Source organism: Chelon labrosus (genome assembly GCF_963514085.1).
Source record: "Chelon labrosus genome assembly, chromosome: 19".
Taxonomy (NCBI): domain Eukaryota; kingdom Metazoa; phylum Chordata; class Actinopteri; order Mugiliformes; family Mugilidae; genus Chelon; species Chelon labrosus.
Window position 1 is genome coordinate 397,282 of NC_140352.1, and position 23,289 is coordinate 420,570.

The window sequence follows — 23,289 nt, forward strand, 5'->3', positions numbered from 1 at the left end:
ATTATTTATATTTAACAAAAAAAACAAACTTGTAAAATAGTGTCATTAATTAAAATGAGTGAGAATCAGATTTACAGACACGTGAACGCCTCACGGATCATTGCAGTCCTCTACATGTCCTCCTCGGACTGAATGTCCCTCGGGGGCCCCGCAGGGTTCCCCGGCTGTGTGGAGGTGGCTCCTGGGGGCCTCGGTGGCTCCTGGGGGCCTCGGTGCCCCGCAGGCTTCGTCCTGGAGCAGCTCGCTGAGCGTGGTGATGTAGATCTGAGCCATCTGCAGCGTCTCGGACTTGGACAGCTTCCTGTCGCTCTCCAGGTTCGGGATGACGCTCCGCAGCCGGTCGAAGGCCACGTTCAGCCCCAGCATCCTCCTCCTCTCCCGGGCGTTGGCAGCGAGGCGCCGCCGCCTCTGCGCCCTCTCCAGAGCGCACTTGTCCGGCTGCAGGTAGCGCAGCGCGCCGCCGCCGCCGGGGCTCAGCCGGAGCTCCACGATGGCGCACGGAGGGTCTCTGTAGTCGCAGCCGCCCGCAGCGCGCTCTGCCCCCTGTCGCTCCTCCTGCGCTCGGAGCAGAGCGTGGATGTCTGCGCGGAGGGCCGCCGGGGCCCCGGGGCCGCCAGCTCCTCGCTCCGGGTCCACGGAGATGAAAGACGCAAAGAGGCTTTTACGCGGCGGCATCGCTCCTCTTCTTCCAAACCGACCGGTGCCAGAACCGGAGCCGTCAGCGCCCGGTCCCGCTCCTCCAACTCTTTATGCGCCGCGGAGCCGCGGGGGCGCACACAGCCTGCTCCGGGGGCGTGGACAGGGTCGTGTGCTGCCTAATGAACAGAGCCAAGGGCCACGGCAGGAGGTCCATTAACCAAGTTCATCAAAAGAGGATTAGACGCGTCTCAGTGCTCCGAGGAGGAGGAGGAGGAGGAGGAGGAAGAGGAGGAGGGAGGAGAGAGAGGGACTCAAAACATTCACACAGATTAAAAACTAAAAGGGGACTAATCAGATGTTCACTCATTCATGAGGCTCTGATCCAACTTTTCTTTTTCATGTGACAGATTTAATTCACTCATTCATTTAGTTTTATTCTGGTTTAAATAGTTTAAATAGTTTAGATGATAAATAAATGAGTTTCCTCCTGAAGAACAGACACTGGACCAGAGTGGACCAGAGTGGACATGAATGAATGAATCATTTCATCTGTTCATCAGTTCATTTCTGTGTCATTTATTTATTCATCTCATCATGTCCACAGCAGACGTGATCTGAAGCTTTAATATATTTATTTATTCTCTTTTTATTGTCTCTTCTTGTCTCGTCTCTTCTCGTCTCGTCTCGTCTCTCATTGGACTTGTTTTCCTACAGCGTCCCGTCCTCCTACAGGTCTCTTGTCTTGTCTCTTGTCTTTTGTCTCCGTCCGTGTTTTCATGTGGTAAACTGTCTTCCCATTGACTGACGCTATCTGTCCTCCTCGTGTCCTCCTCGTGTCCTCGGATGGACTCTAATTGGATTTAGTGGCGTGTCCTGGCGGTGGCGTGCCGGCTCTCCGCCAGGCCGGTCCTCCTCTGGAAGACAAGATGGCCGCCGGACACCCAGGAACATGAAGGACTGATAAAGGGCCCCTCCTGTTGGCCCCCGTGTGTCCGAGGCCCCGGGTCCCGGTCTCTTTGTTTGGAGGTTTGGCTTCGCTGCTCAGATGACAGTTGTTGGCACGCTCCTCTTTCTCTGAGCCAATGAGACGGCTCGTTGGAGCCAGAGAGAGGACAGAGAGAGGACAGAGAGAGGACGCGGGACGTAGATCAAACACAGATCAAACACAGTCACAGCTGACTCCTGCAGGACCCTCTGCTTCTCCTCCTGCTCCTCCCTCTGCTCCTCCTCCTGCTCCTCCCTCTGCTTCTCCTCCTGCTCCCTCTGCTCCTCCCTCTGCTCCTCCTCCTCCTCCTGCTCCTCCCTCTGCTCCTCCTCCTCCTCCTGCTCCCTCTGCTCCTCCCTCTGCTCCTGCTCCCTCTGCTCCTCCCTCTCCTCCTCCTCCCTCTGCTCCTCCTGCTCCTCCCTCTGCTCCTCCTCCCTCTGCTCCTCCTCCTGCTCCGCTCCTCCTGCTCCTCTGGGAGTTTAACTGTATAGAGACACTGTTGATGTGTAGAGGGAGGACAGGGTCCAGGTCTTTCTCCTGATCTGTTAGTTCACCAATACGACCAACAACACGTCTCAGCCTGCCGACCAATCAGAGGCCGTCTCTGTCCTCTAAGATCCAGTTTGTCCTTCAGTGTGAAAACATGAATGACTCCTGATTGGACGCGCTCCGCTTCGTTACAGCCAATGAAACGGCTCGTTGCAGCGACACTGTCTGAAGATCAAACTGATCTGAGTCAGTGAAGAAACATCAGGATTCACTTCCTGCTGCTGCTGCTGCCAGATTAATAATCAGATTAATGACCAGATTAATGATCAGATTAATAATCAGATTAATAATCAAATTAATGACCAGATTAATGATCATATTAATGATCAGATTAATAATCAGATTAATGACCAGATTAATGATCAGATTAATAATCATTTTATTCAGTATAAATGTTTTGAATCAGATTAAATCGTGGTCAGTCTCAGGCTGATCTGAGTTAACTGTGAATTGTTTCTATTCATCGTCTTTAATCAGAGATGATCCCTTAATGACTCAACATAAATCAGATTAAATTAGATTAATTCAGATTAACGAACCCAGGTCTAACTGATCTGATCCTGGTCCAACGTGATTCTGGAGGTTTAAAGGAAAAGTTTATTCTTTTTGTCTCAGAGTTGAACAGCCAATCAGAGAGCAGCCATCCAACACACAGGTCACATGATAAAGAGATTCTGTTTCTATGGAGACCACACACACACACACACACACACACACACACAGAGGTCATTGATCAGTGATCAGAGCAGCAGGTCCTCAGATGTATAGAGAAACTAATGAGAGACACAATGAGGAGGAAACAGCTGAGATGAATGTGTGTGTGTGTGTGTGTGTGTGTGTGTGTGTGTGTGTGTCCATGAGGAGGTTAATCAGGCTTGTTGCTCCTCTAATGAATCATCCACCTCCTCCATCCACCTCCACTGAGGATGTAAACGTTACCGTTTACAGATTTAATCTGAATCTCAATTATTCAACGCTATCTTATTCAACCTGATTTAATCCAACCATTAATCTGTTCATTAATCTGGTTATTTAATCTGATCATTAATCTGGTCATTAATCTGATCATTAATCTGATCATTAATCTGGTCATTAATCTGATCATTAATCTGTTCATTAATCTGGTTATTTAATCTGATCATTAATCTGGTCATTAATATGATCATTAATCTGTTCATTAATCTGGTTATTTAATCTGATCATTAATCTGGTCATTAATATGATCATTAATCTGTTCATTAATCTGATGATTAATCTGATCATTAATCTGATCATTAATCCAACCATTAATCTGTTCATTAATCTGGTTATTTAATCTGATCATTAATCTGATCATTAATCTGGTCATTAATCTGATCATTAATCTGATCATTAATCTGTTCATTAATCTGGTCATTAATCTGGTTATTTAATCTGATCATTAATCTGGTCATTAATATGATCATTAATCTGTTCATTAATCTGGTTATTTAATCTGATCATTAATCTGATCATTAATCTGTTCATTAATCTGGTTATTTAATCTGATCATTAATCTGGTCATTAATCTGGTCATTAATATGATCATTAATCTGGTCATTAATCTGGTCATTAATCTGGTCATTAATATGATCATTAATCTGGTCACTAATCTGGTCATTAATCTGATCATTAATCTGGTCATTAATATGATCATTAATCTGGTCATTAATCTGGTCATTAATCTGATCATTAATCTGATCATTAATCTGGTCATTAATATGATCATTAATCTGTTCATTAATTTGATCATTAATCTGGTTATTAATCTGATTATTAATCTGGTCATTAATCTGATTATTAATCTGGTCATTAATCTGGTCATTAATCTGTTCATTAATCTGATCATTAATCTGGTCATTAATCTGGTCATTAATTTGATTATTAATCTGATCATTAATCTGGTTATTAATCTGATTATTAATCTGATCATTAATCTGATCATTAATCTGATTATTAATCTGGTTATTAATCTGATTATTAATCTGATCATTAATCTGATCATTAATCTGATTATTAATCTGGCAGCAGCAGCAGCAGGAAGTGAATCCTGATGTTTCTTCACTGACTCAGATCAGTTTGATCTTCAGACTGTGTCGCTGCAACGAGCCGTTTCATTGGCTGTAACGAAGCGGAGCGCGTCCAATCAGGAGTCATTCACACTGAAGGACAAACTGACTGGAGAGACGCCGCCATGATGCATGCTGGGAAATTAAACATCTGTCCATCTCCTCCTCCTGCTCCTCCTCCTCCTCCTCCTCTCCTCCTCTTCCTGTTTCTCTTCCTCTATTCCTGATTTATGTTTCTCTAGAGTTTAGAACGACATTAAAGTTAAAGATTTGTGGCATCAGAATAAAAACCAAGTAAATGTTTTTAGAGGATGAGTCAGATTTAAAGACCGGGACGTTGGTGGATCCTCTGCTCCTTCCTTCGCTGGGTCTCCTTTAGATTCAGGGAGGTTGATGCTGCAGGAACATGGAGATCCAACAGAGGGAGCTGTGGTTCAGAGGAACGAGGAGGAGGAGGAGGAGGAGGATGAGGAGGAGGAGGGAGGAGGAACGAGGAGGAGGGAGGAGGAGGATGAGGAGGAGGAGGAGGAGGAGGATTGATCCAGCTGCAGATTCATGAAACTCAGATTTACTTGAAGTCAGGAAATCAGTCTAAAGGTGGAAATGATGAGTTTGTCTCTGATGTTTGAGACAAAGACGTCTGTCCTCCACCTGAAGCAGGACCAGGGTCAGGATCAGGATCAGGATCAGGGTCAGGGTCAGGATCAGGATCAGGATCAGGGTCAGGGTCAGGATCAGGATCAGGATCAGGATCAGGGTCAGGGTCAGGATCAGGAGCAGGGTCAGGATCAGGATCAGGATCAGGGTCAGGGTCAGGGTCAGGATCAGGATCAGGATCAGGATCAGACCTGGGTGGGGGGAGCTTCCCTGTCTGCCTCAGCAGCAGTAGCAGTTGAAGTCTTGGGGGTCGGGTCCAGCGTGATGTGGACCTAGATGTGCTGACCTCTGACCTCTGACCTCTGGGACCATTCAGCTCAGATGTCTTGGGGAAGTCTGGCTGAGTTCTCCTCTGGTTCCACTATAGCCTGTATCACCTGGTTGCCTAGCAACAGCAGCAGAGTCCGGATGGTGCCGGTTCAGAGAATCATCCGTCCAACACTAAAAAGATAAATAAATCTAATCAGTGACTGATGTTTGTTGGAATCTGGTTTAAAATGTTTGTTTCATTTACGACACAAACCTTTAAAACATGAACTGGTCCCAGACCACAACTAACTGGTTCATCAGACTGAACAACCTGCTGGATCTAACCAGGCTCTGCAGTCACTGGCTTTTGGAAGCCGTTTCCAAAATGGCCGCCTTCATGGCCATGGGAGATCTTTGTTAATCTTTAAAAGGTTAATAATTTCATTTATGCTGTTTTATTAATGTGGAATCAACCAATAATTACTTGCATCAAAAATACAAAACAATAAACGTGTAAATGGTGACATTTATTTTATTTATTTATTTATTTCAGATGAAAGTTGCTGTTTATTTAGATTTAGTTTAAAGGTTTTAAAACAGTAAAGTTTTGTGAGTGTTGAGATCAGAGGAGAGAAATAATACGTTTTACTGTTAACGTCTTCAGTCTGACTTTTCATCCTCATGGTTTTATTGCTGACGTCCTGTCGTCTTCCAGCTGCTGCAGGATTCAGAGCGACATGTTGACGTCCTGTCTCAGAGTCTCCATCGATCAGAAACCAGAGGATTCATCTTCCTGCTCCACCTCCACACGGCGAGAGGAAGCCTCCAGTCAGTCTGAGGAGTCCCATCGCACATACAAGTATATAGAAGGTAAGAGTATATGAAAATATACAAGATATAAATACTGTATGAAATATAAAAGATGTAGAAGTTTATTAATATAATTTACATGAATATGTGTTTCTGAATCATTAAAGATAATTCACACATTTAGCTTAATTCTCTCTGCGCTGTGTGTCTGTGTGTAGTATTAGTGTGTAGTAGGTATGTAGTATTGTGTAGTTGTGTAGTAGTTGTGTAGTCGTGTGGAGTGACTGAGTCCTCAGAGATTTGAGTCTCAGAGTGAAGCCTCAGGAGGAGGAGAAGAAGAAGAAGAGGAGGGGAAGAAGAGGAGACACCTTGCTCCATGTCCCCCATGGAGTTGAGAGTGGAGCAGAAAGAAGGTTCCTCCCGTCTCTGATGAAGAGGAGGGACAGAGAGACAGAGAGATGAAGGAAGAGGAAGAACTGATCTGATGAATAGGACTGATCTGAGACCAGAGGTCAGAGGTCAGAGGTCAGAGGTCAGAGAAGAACGTGTTTGTCTAAACCCTTGTCATCTCTGGTTCAGTTAACAGCTGATCTCACTACAATCAAGATAATTAATCCTCTTAGAAACATCTACAGAAATATATAAAAGTACAGCTTATTAAAGTTATAGTTTTGTTGCTCCATGTGTTCACATAGACAAGCTGTAGCATCATGGATGGTTTAGATGTAGTGAGCAGGTTGGAGACAAACAGAGGAGGACACATTCAGAGACAGAGAGGACAGTAGATGGACCTGTCTGAATAATCTGTCTGTTACTTCACCTCCTCCCTCCATCCTGTCTGCACATTTTAATGTTCCACAGAAATCATCCAGTCAGTTATTCTATCTCTGCTGGAGGAGTCGTTTACTCATTAAGCTCCTTGATATAAAATGAACATGTGGTTGTTTCAAACCTGGGGACAAACGTATCTCCTTTGTTCTTGACAGACACCAAAGTGACACTGAATGTGGACTTATAAGGTGAGGATGGGAAGCAAAGATCACCATGAGCATCATCACTTCCACAGAAGTCTGCTGCCGTTTCTCATTTGTATGTGGAGATATGAGGAGACAGGTGAACATGCAAACACCTGACATCAGCTGGTATCTTCAGGTAGATTCACAGCAGGCCAACAGGACAAGAAACTCCAGTATCAGTCTAATAAATACACAGGACAAGCATTCAATACATTTATTTAAATGTAAAACTTCAGCAGATTAAAACACTTTTGATATAAACAGAGCTGCAAAACAGTTTTTGTTTAGAATTTTCTACAATTCTTTATAAAATGACTCAAAACTTCAGCAAAGTCCTGACATTTTCTTTTAGAGTTCACTGGTCAAAGTTCATCAAATGAACTTGTCATCTTCCCAGAGGTTCACTGACTTTAGTTCCTCACTGATATGTAATATTGGCTCATTTTCCTGAATGAACAAATACACCAGAATAATATGAAGAAGAAATGTAGAAAACACACATGGTAGCTGAATAGTATTGCACTACTAACTAGAGTACTAAATTCCATTTTAAATGATCTAATCAATGCTTTACAGACATTTATTTTAAAAAAGCTTTTATTGAATGTGTATTTACGCTACTGTAATAACTGTCATTCACGTGGCTTCGATGCTGACAGACATGTGGACTTCTTCTGATTTTTGCAGTATTATAAAACCAGCAACCAGTGCATTCCCTGGCTCTGTAATAATAATCATAATCATACATTTTATTTTTATTTTTTCAAAACACACAAGGACACTCAACATCTCTTCTTCCTTGTCAAAACGCAGGGAAAATGTCAGATTTGAATTAAATTTCTTAAACCAGTTGTTCTGGTGATCGATGCGTTCCCAGATGAGTGTAACGACAGTTGTTTAGTGAACCAGAGAAACAGTTTTAAGATCTCCTGAGTAGAACGCGTCATTATTAAGTCATTTAGAAAAGCAAATAAGGAGCAGTACTGAGCATGAACTCCACAACTACGTTTAAATGAATTAATCCTCTCTCTGTAGGATTCCTCTGAGTCCAAAGCTGTGCGACAAATTCAGAAAGTCCTGAAAAAGGTTTGAGAGACCGGCAAAGATTCAGGTTGGTCACTCCTTGGTGACAACTGTAGAAACTGGACTGAGCTTCCATTCCTTCTTAGGCTCAGTCTTTCTGTCTATTCTTAAAACCTTTTGTCTTATTTCCTAAATTTATTGGTGGATTTTTTGGGACTTGACCTCAGTGTTCTATGTGTCAGCTGTTCCTGAAGCTGCGTCTTCCTCTACCAGAGAAACCACCAACTGTTCCAGGTGATGAGAAGCAAAGATAACCGTCAGCACCATCACTTCCACAGAAGTCTGCCACGGTTTCTCATTTGTATGTGGAGATATGAGGAGACAGGTGAACATGCAAACACCTGACATCACACTGTCTAACAGCTGAACACCTTTTATCTTTTAGAACATCAGCAGTTTATTAATGCTTTATTCTTTATTCACAATCACATATTCTTTACTAATGATTAGTTCATCATTCATAAATTAAATATTAGTGTAAGTATAAGTATTTATAAACTAGTTATGAGTAATCAGTGTTCATAATATAATTCAGAAATAATATGCATTTATACATCATATACTAATAGTTGGTGAGTTAATTAATGGTTTATAAAGATGTGTTTCTGTGTTTTCTATATTTTTACCATGTTCAGCGCTTTGGTTCCGTTTTAGAAATAAATTCACATCTAACATGAGGACTATCTGTGGCTTGTACAGATTTTATAAGAGACTGAAAAGGAGACAAACACAACACAGAGAAATATTTATTTCAGCTGGAAACTTCAGAACATCTGCAATCTATAAAATATTTTCTGTAAATCTCCAGAAAACAGAACCGCTGAGGAAAATTAAACTAAACCTGAGGTTCAAACATGAATGTCTAATTTAGCACGGTTTAAATGTGATGAAGCATAAATAAACTGCTGACTTTATAAAAGACGAATGAAATCTTTATTAATGTTCCAGGTCGTCATTTGAGGAATAGGCGTCGCTAAAACACGTCAAACGTGATCTCCTCCTTGTTGATGAATAGTTGATCATGGTCCAGTTTGAATAAGTGACAGATAATCATCAGGGGAGGAGTCTCCAGGAGGATATATCAGAGGCTGTGGCGCTTGGCTGCACATCACACTGGAAGCTCCAGGAAGACGTCCAGAAGACTCTCACAGCTGATCTACTCATCTCTACTTCACCAGGTCAAGACTGATGCTTATTGTTTGTTGTCTTCCTGTCTCCTACAGATCCAGAACTGACCGGGTCAAACTGCTTCAGTGAAAAGCTCCTGATCCTTCCTTATGTGCTTTAGTTTGTTCACAGCGATGGAGAAAGTAAAATGCTTATGTGTGACAGGCTGAGGATGATATGATCTGAGGTGATGTTAAGAAGTTTAAATGCTCATTATGTTGATAACCTGATCTGAGATGGATACGATGTGTCTTTCACCTGGTTACTCTCCTCATTATTATTCATCATTCAGGGCCGTAAGAAATAATCTAAACTTTTAATACAACAATCCTCTTCACTAGAAGTGTCTGTTCTCAGTCGTCCAGGTTCATACTTTATCTACAAAACCAGGGTCAGGATGTTTTGATGTAAAGAACTTTCTGACTGGCGTTGTTCTTGCACGTGAAGTTCATTTGTCTTTCTCACTGACAAGGAATGTGTGATTAGTGTGGTACTGGTTTGATTAGTTTGATTAAACCTCCAGTGATGTTGGATGTTTTCTCTCAGGTTGGAGACATGTCCTCAGACCAGATGACGCTGGCTGCCCTCGGTCGACCTTTCACCCTCGGGGATCTGTACGATGCTTACGAAGACAAAGTGATAACAGGTAAACTATGATTTCAGTCACACCTGCACAGAAGACATGAGTAGAGTCCTCAGGAATCACTTTTAGCTCCTTGAAAAAGCTCAGTCACGACGTCTACATGCACACATTATTTTGATAGAGGCAACATTCCTATGAAGCTTTACACATGGCTAAAGAAAATGAATATTCCAGAAATTTTCTTATGGTTTTATTTCCTCTGGTGGTGGACAGCAGCCCTCCTTCATTCCTTCATCATCTCTCTCCAACCAGAAATGTTTGGACATGTTTGCCCCAGGTCTAAAACCGTTGATGGTTGGTTTGTGTTTAGAGCTCAGTCAGAGCTGACTAGAAAACTGTGTGTGTCGCAACCTGCACAAAAGTGAGAGAATGCAGAAGAAACTAAGACAGACAGATGTTTACATAGCAGCATCACAAGCAACAGAAAAAGAAAGCTGCAAAAACAGTTACAGTATTAAAAAAAAAAAAAAAAAAATATATATATATATATATATATATATATATATATATATATATATATATATATATATATATATATACACATATATATATATATATATATATATATATATATGTGTATATATATATATATTAGGGGTGGGACTTGATTAAAAAAAATTAATCTAATTAATTAGAGGCTTTGTAATTAATTAATCTCTATTAATCACATTTTAATCTCATAACAATATTTGCCCCAAAAATTGATTTTAGTGGACGACTGAATCACATAATAGACACAGACATGAATATTGTAAACTCAAGCTCTTTTAATGTCTGGAAGAATACATTTAATTGCATTTCAATTCAAAACAGTAGAAAAAGAAAGAAAATATCCCTGGCCAAAACTGAATAGAGCTAAAGTTAAAATTGTCATTTTAATATTTTATGTACTTTTTCAGAACAGTACTGACTTTAAATGGTAAAACAACAAACAAACAAACAAACAAAAAATATTTTGTGTTGCCGACTCGTCTTGTCCGTATTCAGACCAGGGCTGCTAGTGCTAACAGCTCCGGCGGCTCCTGTCACTACAACATGCTTTGATTTAGATGGTACCATAGGGTTGAAGTGCTTCGGTGGTATGCTAACTCTGTTTTTTTTTTTTTTTTTGCACAATTTGCACAAAACTCCGCTTTTATCAAGGCATCTATCAGGTAGTTTTTAAAATAAAATGTGCCTTCCATCAGTCCTAGCAACGTGCTTTCATCTGATTCCTCCATGTTGGTAGCCGTTAGCTGTTAGCCGATCTCTGACATGTGCATCAGTGTAATCGGTGTACCAGGAAATCGTGCACTGACAAAAGTTCCGTGTTGTTTATGACACAAACTGCAATTAAATGCGTTAAATTTTTTAATGCGTTAATTTTTTTGTAATTAATTAATTGTAACTAACGCGTTGAAGTCCAACCCCTAATATATTTATATTGTATATACAAGAGGAATAATAATAATTATTATATATATAATTATAAAATCACCGTCAGTTGTGCAAAAGTGTATTTACTATTACAAAAGACAGCAGTGGGTAATGTGTACATGTAGTATATGACATGTAGTATAATATAATATAATGATAAGTAATAAGTTTGTGTGTTTTGTTTGTTGTTTCTCAGCGGTCTCAGACAGCTGTTGTAGTCTAAGCTTTGACATTATTGTTTCATTACATTCAGCTTGGTGTTGAGTAAATATGAATTTAAACTAAACAGGATAAATGTTGTTGAAACTGTTTTTTTTCCAGGTCTCATACTGTGGGATAAACCAACAATAGATGAGGATAACCAGCACACCAGCAGGTGTTACGTTACTGTATCTGATTCCATTGAAGAGAAGTCGTCTCTGCTGGAGATCGATGCGTCCATGAAGGCCAGTTTTCTGGGAGGAATGATTGAAGTTGGAGGATCGGCCAGGTATCTGAACGACAAGAAGAAGTTCAAGAATCAGAGCAGAGTGACACTTCAGTACAAGGCTACCACCAAATTTAAGAAGCTGTCAATTTCTTACGATGAAGCCAAGAAAATGCAAACTGACATCTCTGGCTGCTCTGCAACACATGTCGTCACTGGCATCCTCTACGGGGCGAATGCTTTCTTTGTGTTTGACAGCGAGAAATTAGATGCTAGTAGCGTTCAGGAAGTCCAGGGTCAAATGGAAGCTATGATAAAGAATATTCCTAAAGTTGAGGTTGAGGGCAACATTAAAATGAATCTGTGTGGCAAGGAAAAGGAACTGAGTGAGAAGTTCTCCTGTCATTTCTTTGGAGACTTCCATCTTGAAGGAAACCCTACAACGTTTAAAGAGGCAGTGGACATCTACAAGAAGCTACCAACGCTGCTGGACCAAAGCAAAGGGAATGGTGTTCCTCTGAAAGTCATGCTGACGCCGCTCAAGACATTTTGTGCCACGGCTCAAGAGCTGAAAGAAAAGATCTGCCCGGGTCTGCTGAGGAAGGCTCAGAATACTATGGAAGATGTTAGAAACGCAGAAATGAGATGCACCGAATACCTGGAAGATGATGTGATCAAGCGTTTCCCCATAATCTCTGATAACTTGAAAATGTTCCTCCAGCTCTGCAGTGACTACATGACTATGGTCAGGGGGATCATGAAGGCAAAGTTTCCCACCATCCGTGCAGGTAAAGAGAAGGACGCCTCTGTGGAGAAATTGTTTGATGACAGGCAGAAGTCACCTTTCAGTTCTGACAATTTGGAGAACTGGATGGAGAAAGAGATCGACATCATCCGGTCCTATGCAGGGGACATGAGCACGGTTCCAAAAATAAAGTTCGTCCAGGAACAGTCAGACATAAAGAACGAGGGTCGAGCTAGAGGTGTGGATCACGTCCTCTGCTTTGTGTTCACCTTCCTGGACAAAGAAGACCCCATCCTTAAAGAGATGGCACACTACTTACACTCACATCACGACGACCATGACCACGTCCCCCCGCCAGTCCAAGAGCAGATGCTACTCTCAGGTAAAGACGAAAACCAGATGAGAAAAACTGCTGAAGATTTCATTAACCTGGCAAAAGGCCTGAAGAGCAGCACCAGGTTCTGCTTCCTGGTGTCGGTTTTTCCAGACAAGGAACACCGAGGAGGAACCATCTACCACTACAGGAGGACGGAGCTGATCACCAGAAACTTCTCCAAGCCGGACCTCCCTGATGTGCAGACCCTGACAGACAAAACCGATTTGATCTGGTGTAAGTATCTCGTTAAACTGTACAGCTTAATGTCTAATGACAGATTAGCTCCAACCAGTGTTTATTTCTGTGACTAAAACATTGACGAGCTCAAACTAATATCTGGTGATCAAAACCTACGACGAAATGTTAACGAGTTGAGACTAGGACGTTATTTGATGTGATCAAATGTTATTTGAATATTTGAATATAAAGAATATATTTTAATATCCAAAAAGAAATGTACAATATGAAATAATTACCTGAGAAGAAGTTAGCTAAAATGTGTAAATTTTCATACTGTATCATAAATAGTTACACAGAGGACAAAAGTTGGTTAAACTAAAACTATGAAAGACAAAAATGTGTCGAAGATGATTACGCATTGAAGACTCAATCAACAAGGATCATGTCAGATTGTGTTTTGGTTTCTCCTCCAGACGCCTGCGATCTCAACCTGGACCCGAAGACTCTGAACGGCTACCTGAGTCTGTCAGAGGACAACAAGAAGGTCACCTGTGGAACATGGCAGACGTATGATGACAACCCAGAGAGGTTTGATAGTCAGACCCAGGTTATGTGCAGTGAGGGGCTGAAGGGGAAGCATTACTGGGAGGTAGAGTGGAACGAGGCCTCAAAGAATCATATTGGAGTGGCTGTTACCTACAAGAGAATAGGAAGGAAAGGGAACGGTTATGACACAACGCTTGGAAGTAACACCATGTCCTGGTATTTTGGTGAGAAGGGGGGTTACTTTGTTGCCTATCGTAATGGTCATGTGTGGAGCAGCTCTGATTATTGCTCTGGAAGACGCAGGGTCGGGGTTTATCTGGACTGGCCTGCAGGGACTCTGTCCTTCTACAGCGTCTCTGATAACTGTCTGACTCACCGCTACACCTTCCACACCACATTCACAGACCCTGTTTACCCAGCATTCTGGGTTTACTCTACAGGCAGCTACGCTGGCCTGTGTCCCATCCAGTAACGGGAAACACTTTGCGTTCAGCAGCAAATACTTTCTATCCCTTAACCCGAAGTCATAGAACAGTTGTAATTTTAAATCCCCAAAAGCAAATAATTCTTACAATTAACCAGAAAGTAGATTATTGGACAGTCTGGCTGCTGTAACTTTTATCTGTGACACAAATTTAGATTTGAAAACAGCACAAAGGATCACAGCCGCTGAATTTTGATTTTAGTTTAACTTGATGCACCATGGCAGCAAATAACTTTTAGTTTCACCAACAGAGACCAGGCCTTAATCGATGCAGAGAGGTTGATTGGTAAATAGGCAGTGAGGGAAATAAATAGAGGAATGAGGGGTTCCTGTAAAGAAACTGAGAAATGTGGAGGGACAGGGTTGAGACAATTTAGTTATACTTTAGTAAAATGTAGTAAAACAGTTTGAAGTGATTTTGCTTTTAGATATTTGTGTTGTTCTGATTAGGTTTAAGATAACACACGTGTGGATTTTGCTTTAGACAAACACCAGTTCTGATAACGTACATTAAACACATGATTTCACATCCTGCTCTTTAAAGTGACGTGTGCTCAGTGGATCAGAGGAAAGTGACTCCACAGGTCACCATGAACTCCTCTCATAATACTGGTTTATTTCATCTGTACGTACAATGTCCTGCACACGACATGATTCTACTTTAGTTTGTGATGTTTGATTTAAAGCTAACGTGTTGAGAATCTGAACTTCATCTTTAACTGAACTTTAACTTTTGTTGGATTTCATCACTTTAAACTTTCTTTTCTTTAACTAAGTGTGAAGAGTGTAATAAAAACTTCAAGCTCAGACATGTTGGATGGATTTAAAGGATCCATATATGTGGTGTGATGTTATTCTCTAGTTGACACCTGTTGGAGCAAAATATTCAATAAAGTTGAGTCCTGAGCTGATCACCATCTGCATCTTCTTTATTTTTGCTTTGTCAGATTTACTTGTGACTAGTTTCGTTTTTATTTCGTTTTATTTTACAAATCATTTTAAAATACAACATACAAATTCAAATTCACAATACACAGTAACATGATCTTGTAAAAAAGGGTAACCCCAAAAGCTTCTGTAGCTTATGAACGGGGGCCCAGAGACATCAACAGCAATATAGTATATTATGACAATAACAATTCCTATTTCTAACAAACTAACCTAACCCTAACCATCTAAGGCAATTCCATCAGTACAAAAAGGTATGGTTCAACACAATAATGATACAAATATCAACACATCAGGCACCGGTAGATGAAACTAGAAACAGCAAGCTGAGCTTGATTTAGACATAATTTAGCAGCAGTTTTTGTTTTAATCTTTTTTTAAAAATAGACAGTGATGCAGACTCTTTAATCGTGCTCTCAACCTCATTCCAAGTCTGTGGTCCTTTAACGGTCACACTAAGACTTGTGCATTTTAGTTTCCGTCTCTTTCCCTTTATAAGTTGTTTTCCTCTCGTGTTGTATTCATGAGTGGGTAGAAAAATTGGGATGAGATGGCAGAGTCTGTCATTGCGTCTAAATGCTACATCATACATCACACAGGCATTATGGAAAGTGTTACATTCAGTGAGTTTCAAGAGTTTGTATCTGTAGAAAAGAGGATCAGAGGTGGCATTTAGCTTGGTCCATGATATTACTCTAATTACCTTCTTTTGTAAGGTCTTTAGTTTCTCAAGGTAACTGGGATATGAATTACACCATATAACATTGCAATAGTTCAAGTGGGGCTCAAATAGAGACCGATACAGAGTTAGTAGAGCTTCAAGAGGAAGAAAATGTCGGACTTTACAAAATAAGCCCACATATTTGGATAATTTCTTAGTCAGCTCATTTATATGTTTTTTGTAGCTTAAAAATTCATCTATGTATATTCCCAAAAATTTAGTGGAGTCTACCCTCTCGATAGCTCTACCATTTATTTCTATACACACATGTTCAACATCATTTCGGTTTCTATTTGAGCGGAATACAATAAAATTTGTTTTATTTATATTTAAAGACTAACCTTCAGCGAACAAGGTCAGAGAGGATTTATTTAGGATTCACACTAGTGTGCCGCGGCAGAGTGGTTGAAAAACACTGATCTACACTTCTCTCAACATATTTGAGTTGTTCCATCAGTCTGATGTAGTCATGTGACTGTTGATGATGATATTGGGACATTTTAATCAAATCAAATCAAATTTTATTTATATGGCTCTTTTCATACTTTTTCATACCCCCCCCCCCCATAAAAACACAGAGAGACACAGAGACATACACACACACCTACACCCACACACACACACACACACACACACACACTCACTGTACACGCTAGAGAGAGACACGGCTGGGCAATATCATTAAGGTGGAGATTTTAAACAGAGAAACAGAGGCCTGTCCAGTCACTTTCAACAGTTACTGTTCAGGGACAAACATGTAGATGATAAATGAAAGAGTTTTTATTTTCAGACTTCAGACTGAATCGTTCCTGATGGAGCTGGAGCAGCCGACCTTTGACCTTTGACGTGTGATTTTTCGCTTCGCCTAAAAATAAAATAATTATTTATTGATAAAGAAGCTGAAGATAAAGAAGATGATTTATTTATTTATTGAGGATTGTTTCTATCTTTGTGAGAGCCTTCCACTGACAGATTTTCCAGGATGGAAGATTTCCCTCCTCTGAGCGTATTTGTTTCTTTCATTTTTCTTTTCTTGTTTTTATTAATTGTTTTCTTTAAACTTATTTAATGTTTTATTTATTGTATGAATCTAATTATATTGGTTATTTGCTCTCATCCTCTGTCTCTCTGTTCTGAGACAGACTCGTTTTCTTGCGTCTGACTGAACCTTCTCATCTCCAGATGTTCCCTCTGTTGGTTGTTGTTGGTTGTTGTTGGTTGTTGTTGGATGTTGTCGGTTGTTGTTGGATGTTGTTGGTTGTTGTTGGTTGTTGTCGGTGGTGAGAAGAAGAAGAAGCTGTGAAGGTGAAGTGTTTCCTGACGGTTGATTAAACCTCAGAGACACGAGGACGTAGTCAGACCGTCGTTAGAGCCAGAGGAGTCTGAAACCAGAGTTTGATCAGCTGTTCGTCCTCATTCAGGTTTACACTGAAAACGTGACACGTTGCCACTTGTGTAGTTTAAAGTTGATTTATTCTGATCAATAAAATGAAACTAATTTAACTAATAAATGAGTAAAGAGTCCAGATGTCCTCACACAGATAGGAACTCTAATAATCAGGTGTGTTCATAAAGGAAGTGACTGATCCATTAATTAGTTTTCATTTCCTGTATCTCCTTCAGAATAAAAGCCCTGCAGTAACCGCCTGTCACCAGCAGGAGGAGTGACGCTCCACTACACTCGACCTGTGTGTGTGTGTGGTGTTTGTAGTACGTTGTGGGGACCAGTTTCTCATGGAACACTGATGTTGTGAGGACACGTTGTTTGTTTGTGACTTGGTTTTAGGGTAAATGTTGAAGTTAGTGACTGTGTCATGTCCTCACAGAGATAGAGACAAGAAGCATGATCAGTTCATCATCAAATATATAAAGAATAAATAATAATCCAGTCATGTCTCATAATAATAATCTGATATAAACTCATGTGCAACTTCTTCTTCTTCTTCATTTCATTAAAGTTCATTAAATGTTTTAAAGGATTTTATTTTATCAGCCTCTAATTAAAATCTTTTCCTGAATAAATAAAGACACAAATAATTTACAGATGTTTATGAGACACATTAAAAAGAGACTTTAATTCAGAATGTGTAAATAAATATGTCTTGATTTTTACAAGTGAATTATTAACGATGATGATGATGAGGAAGAGGTCTCACCTGCATCAAGGAGACTCACCTGAGCCCATGAATCAGCTCATTAACATAAAAGCAGCTCATTAACATAAAAGCAGCTCATTAACATGTTGATGGTTCAGATCAGAGAAGTTCTGAGACATCGGAGAATAAACTTTGACCTGTTGAGACAAACCTTTGACCCCACCCTGACCTGATCCTGTCACTTCCGCATTGTCTCATTCGTCACTTCCGGGTCCGAGTCCGGGTCCAGGTCCGGGTCCAGAGGGTGTGTCCAGTCAGACCGTGGTGCTGAAAGTCTCCAGCTGCACTTAACCAAACAATTAAAGGACATTTCTGACTCTGGTTCATTCAAGAAATATCCTTTAATTGTAAAGTCACGTGCAGTGATCTGCAGCTTCCCGCCAAGCCACGGCCACACTCACCTGGAATGACATGACGGGGACATTCAGTGACCTGTTCATCATCAGAGGTTTGATGAAACCCGGAGGAGCTGCTAACTTGTTGAGACTCCGGTGGCTCCGTCTCTCCCCTCCTCCGGTACCGGGACCCCGTGTCTCTCTGGTTTTCTTTTACTCCCCCATTCCTCCCACCTTTCTCTCTAAGACTCCCTCTTCTCCTCTTGGGGTCTCCTTTCTGTAAAATCCTCCACGCAGCCCTCTCCGCCTGAAACCCCGCCGCCTCCTCTCCGGTGGAGCTCCAGGGATCAGTGGAAGCTTCTCGGGGAGTCCGTGCGCTGCGTCTCATCCACAGCCTCTCCACGCACGAACCCCCCTGCTCTCTGTCACGGAGCTCCTCTGCTCATCCAGCCTTCCCTTTCTCTTCTCGAAGAAAACATGAAACTGTGACTTTACGCACGGACACCAGGAGATCCAGCGCGTCCAGCAGCCGGACTTTAACCAGCGAAGCAGCGCGGAACAGATCAACTTGTATCGGAGGTGAAGTTCATCTTCTCCGCTCCTCTGGCTCCGAATCATCCCGATAAACCCACCGAGCTAACCCACTGCCTGGCGCTACAACCTCTGCCTCTCACCTCGTCTCCTCCGCGGTGCGCGCCGGCTCCATCCATCCATCCATCCATCCATCCAGTCAGTCAGCCAGCCAGCATCCCACCTGCTCTCTCCGTCTCCATCCCTCGCCTCTCTTTCCTCCGGTCGGGCTTCCAGCGCCGTAGATAGAGGCTCTGCAGTCACGTGGGTCGGAGGAGAAGAGAAAGAGAGAGAGAGAGAGAGAGAGAGAGAGAGAGAGAGAGAGAGCGTCCCTCCTCCTCCTCCTCCTCCTCCTCCGCAGTGTGCAGTGTGTTATGTCTCAGACTCGGAGGTAGAGAGTCAGAGCTGCTCGTCCGGCGGATCTCAACCTCTGAACAAACCCCCGGTGTCTTCTCTCATCCTTCCCCTCTTCCCTCCTCTTTTACCCGGCTCTGTTTCTCTCCGGAGCCCTGGAAGCTTCTGTTTCTTTCTTTCTTTCTCTACCCCTTCTTCTTCTTCTTCTTCCTCCTCCTCCTCTTGACTCCGGCCAACAGTTTGGTTTTCAGGGATTTCGGATTTATCTTTTATTGCTGCTGGTTCCTCTCAGCGCTGCTGCTGCTGCTGCTGCCGCTGCTTTTACGCACCGACGCTAATTTTGGATTTGCTCATCACTGGAGAAGAAGAAGACAAGAATCAGCGAGGTGGATCCGTGGATGCGCCTCTTTGGCTCAAACTGGAGATGGAATTGCTGATATTGTTGTTTCATTCCCTGTGGATATTGCAGAGCAACACAGTGAGCGCAGACTCCATCATCCACATCGGTAAGACACCGGCTGCAGGCGGGGACGGGCTGGGGGGGCTGCATGCGGAGCAGAGCTCTGAGACTCGGCTTAGTTTGTGCAGCGGGCTCAGATTAGAGGTGTTCAACTTGCAGGAATCTGAGGGCTCCGGGTTTCTGTGCATGCGCTGCTTTCCAGACCTCCTCTCAGCTGATTGTCATTCCGATCCAAAGCCAGGGGGGTGAGGGGGGAGGAGGGAGGCTGTTGCGTCCAGGCTCACGCAGCGCAGCCTGGTACAAGTGCCCGCAAAGTGTTGCGCCGCGCCAACCCTCCATCCACCCCTCTGTTATCCATCCCTCTGTTATCCGTCCTTCTTTCTTCCATCCCTCTATTCTCCATCCTTCCATCCAGAGAGCTCCCGTCGCTGCATATTTTCATTTACATGCTGAAAACCTGAGGCTGGCAACAGAAACTGGTCCGACGTGGGTGTTTGGAGGGTTTCGCTTCGTCCCTCCCTCCCTCCCCCCTCCTCCTCCTCCTCCTCCTCCTCCTCCATCCCTCTCTCTCTCTCTCTCCCTCATCTATAAGCCTGAACTTTGAATTGGACGTGAGTGAAATGTTAATCAACTCTGCCAGGGGAAGAGATGACAAAAGGGACAAACGCCGACTGTTCGGGCTCTGGATCAGTTGTGGAGCTGCAGAGCACATCTCTCTCTTCGCTGCCTCCTCCTTCCTCCTCTCATTTACTGGGACTTTATTTTTATTTCTTTAGTAATGTGAGGAGTGTAGAGTCAGAGCAACTCCCCAGTTTGCACTGATTCGCCTCCAGATGATTGGATGCGCCACAGGACTGCCTTCATTTTAGAAATGAGTCCATCAGTTTGTAAAAGAGAGAGAGAGAGAGAGAGGAGGTTTCAGAGATCTCTCCTGCAGCTCAGAGCATCACTGCGGTGGCCTGTATGGTTCAGCCAGGAGAGAGGAGGAGGAGGAGGAAGATGAGGAGGAGGAGGAGGAGGAGGAGGAGGAGGAGGATAGGATGGGGGGTTCTAGTCAGAGCCATTCAGTTTAAAGAACACACTTCCTAGTTGGAGTGATTTTAGAATGTGAGAGGATTTCTCTTTATTTAGAACTAGTGTTTCAGTGAAGAGGGACGGATGGACGGATGGACAGATGGACGGATACTTCACTGTCCCTCAGGAGAAAGTCTGACAACACTGATAGGAGATTATCAGGACGTAGAACAGTAAACACAACACGATGAACGCAGACACGACTTGGAGGAGTTGGAGGGTTCTGGTTTCTGTGCTGACCTCCTCTCAGCTGGTTCCTGAAGCTCCAGGTTCTGGTTTCTGTGCTGACCTCCTCTCAGCTGGTTCCTGAAGCTCCAGGTTCTGGAGGCCGTTCTGGGTTAAAGGACGTTCTTCATTGTGTTTAACCAGCGCCTCCTCACACTGACACATTTATCTCCAGATGTTTTCTTTTCTTTGAACCAGCTCTCCTTCTCGTAGCTGCAGAGCTCAGGCTGCGTTCAGGGCCTCCGTCGTCTCCACTCAGATCAGATGTGACAGTGTTCCAGCCTCCGTCCCAGCATCTGTCTCCGTCTCATCGTTGGTGACACATCCTGGTCTGTTTGTCCTCTCCTCCGCCGGCTCAGACGGAGGAGGTTTCAGGGAGGAGGAGGAGGAGGTGCTTTGATCTGTAAAGGAGCTGATTCAGATGGAGACACAGAGCCTGGACCCTCGGTTGAGCTGTTTTAACCTCCTGACCCACTTACGGCGTCGGTGTTCATCCGTCGAGGTTCACCAGCGTCCAGGTTTCTGTTTGTCATGTGATCTCAGCAGCAGCTGTTTCCTCTAATTAGTCCCGTCCCACGTTCTTTGGTCGAATGTGAAGGAAACCAGGGGAAACAGCTGCTCTGCTGTTTGTGGAGGAAGATGAGTTTGTCTGAGAGGAGGTTAGAAGCAAGAAGGACCAGAGTCAGAGGGTCCAGTCACAGACCAGACAAGATGGATGAGAACCTCAGCAGGGTTAGGGTTGGGGGGGGGGGGGGGGGGGGTTAGGGCTGATGAATGAATGAAATGATATCAACACATGACCTAATTTAATATTTGACTTTATTCCACCACATTCAATTCAAATCAGTTTTATTTATTAAAACAATGGTTTACTGAACCAGAGTCTGAAAAAAACCCAGGAAGAGACCAGAACCAGAACCAGAACCAGATGAGGGGGACACGCAACTGTTAACATGCTACACAGCAGTAGCACCCCTAACAGAGAAGAAACTAGAGGACAGGAGCTGAGTGCCCCAGCAGCCTAGACCTATGGCATGATGGGACGGCCCCCAGCAGCCTAGACCTATAGCATGAAGGGACGTCCCCCAGCAGCCTAGACCTATAGCATGAAGGGACGTCCCCCAGCAGCCTAGACCTATAGCATGATGGGACGGCCCCCAGCAGCCTAGACCTATAGCATGAAGGGACGTCCCCCAGCAGCCTAGACCTATGGCATGAGGGGACGTCCCCCAGCAGCCTAGACCTATGGCATGATGGGACGGCCCCCAGCAGCCTAGACCTATAGCATGAGGGGACGTCCCCCAGCAGCCTAGACCTATAGCATGAGGGGACGTCCCCCAGCAGCCTAGACCTATAGCATGAGGGGACGTCCCCCAGCAGCCTAGACCTATAGCATGAAGGGACGTCCCCCAGCAGCCTTGACCTATGGCATGATGGGACGTCCCCCAGCAGCCGTCCCCCAGCAGCCTTGACCTATGGCATGATGGGACGTCCCCCAGCAGCCTAGACCTATGGCATGAGGGGACGTCCCCCAGCAGCCTAGACCTATGGCATGATGGGACGGCCCCCAGCAGCCTAGACCTATGGCATGATGGGACGTCCCCCAGCAGCCTAGACCTATGGCATGAGGGGACATCCCCCAGCAGCCTAGACCTATAGCATGATGGGACGGCCCCCAGCAGCCTAGACCTATGGCATGAGGGGACGTCCCCCAGCAGCCTAGACCTATGGCATGATGGGACGTCCCCCAGCAGCCTAGACCTATAGCATGAGGGGACGTCCCCCAGCAGCCTAGACCTATAGCATGATGGGACGTCCCCCAGCAGCCTTGACCTATGGCATGATGGGACGTCCCCCAGCAGCCGTCCCCCAGCAGCCTTGACCTATGGCATGATGGGACGGCCCCCAGCAGCCTATATCTATAGCATGATGGGACGGCCCCCAGCAGCCTAGACCTATGGCATGATGGGACGTCCCCCAGCAGCCTAGACCTATAGCATGATGGGACGGCCCCCAGCAGCCTATATCTATAGCATGATGGGACGGCCCCCAGCAGCCTAGACCTATGGCATGATGGGACGTCCCCCAGCAGCCTAGACCTATGGCATGAAGGGACGTCCCCCAGCAGCCTAGACCTATGGCATGAAGGGACGGCCCCCAGCAGCCTAGACCTATGGCATGAAGGGACGTCCCCCAGCAGCCTAGACCTATGGCATGATGGGACGGCCCCCAGCAGCCTAGACCTATGGCATGATGGGACGTCCCCCAGCAGCCTAGACCTATGGCATGAAGGGACGTCCCCCAGCAGCCTAGACCTATGGCATGAAGGGACGGCCCCCAGCAGCCTAGACCTATGGCATGAAGGGACGTCCCCCAGCAGCCTAGAC

The 23,289-nt window shown here is 43.9% G+C and overlaps 2 protein-coding genes across 2 annotated transcripts in view; both read left to right on the plus strand.

The window, feature by feature from the left end:
• Nucleotides 1-9,797: 9,797 nt before the first annotated feature.
• On the plus strand, nucleotides 9,798-14,834 carry LOC311504853 (neoverrucotoxin subunit alpha-like; the record flags this gene model as incomplete). The annotated part of the gene is made up of 3 exons (XM_084568185.1): nucleotides 9,798-9,888; nucleotides 11,623-13,083; nucleotides 13,503-14,834. 3 exons carry the CDS (start codon nucleotides 9,798-9,800, stop codon nucleotides 14,045-14,047), a joined length of 2,097 nt encoding a protein of 698 aa, XP_084424311.1. The 3' UTR covers nucleotides 14,048-14,834.
• Nucleotides 14,835-19,567: 4,733 nt separating this feature from the next.
• Nucleotides 19,568-23,289, plus strand: part of LOC311504587 (glutamate receptor ionotropic, delta-1-like) — a gene marked incomplete at both ends in the record, with an annotated part of 347,750 nt that continues 344,028 nt past the window's right edge. Inside the window, one exon of the mRNA XM_084567775.1 lies at nucleotides 19,568-19,649. Coding sequence (XP_084423901.1) covers nucleotides 19,568-19,649 — 82 coding nt within the window. The remainder of the gene's footprint in view (nucleotides 19,650-23,289) is intronic.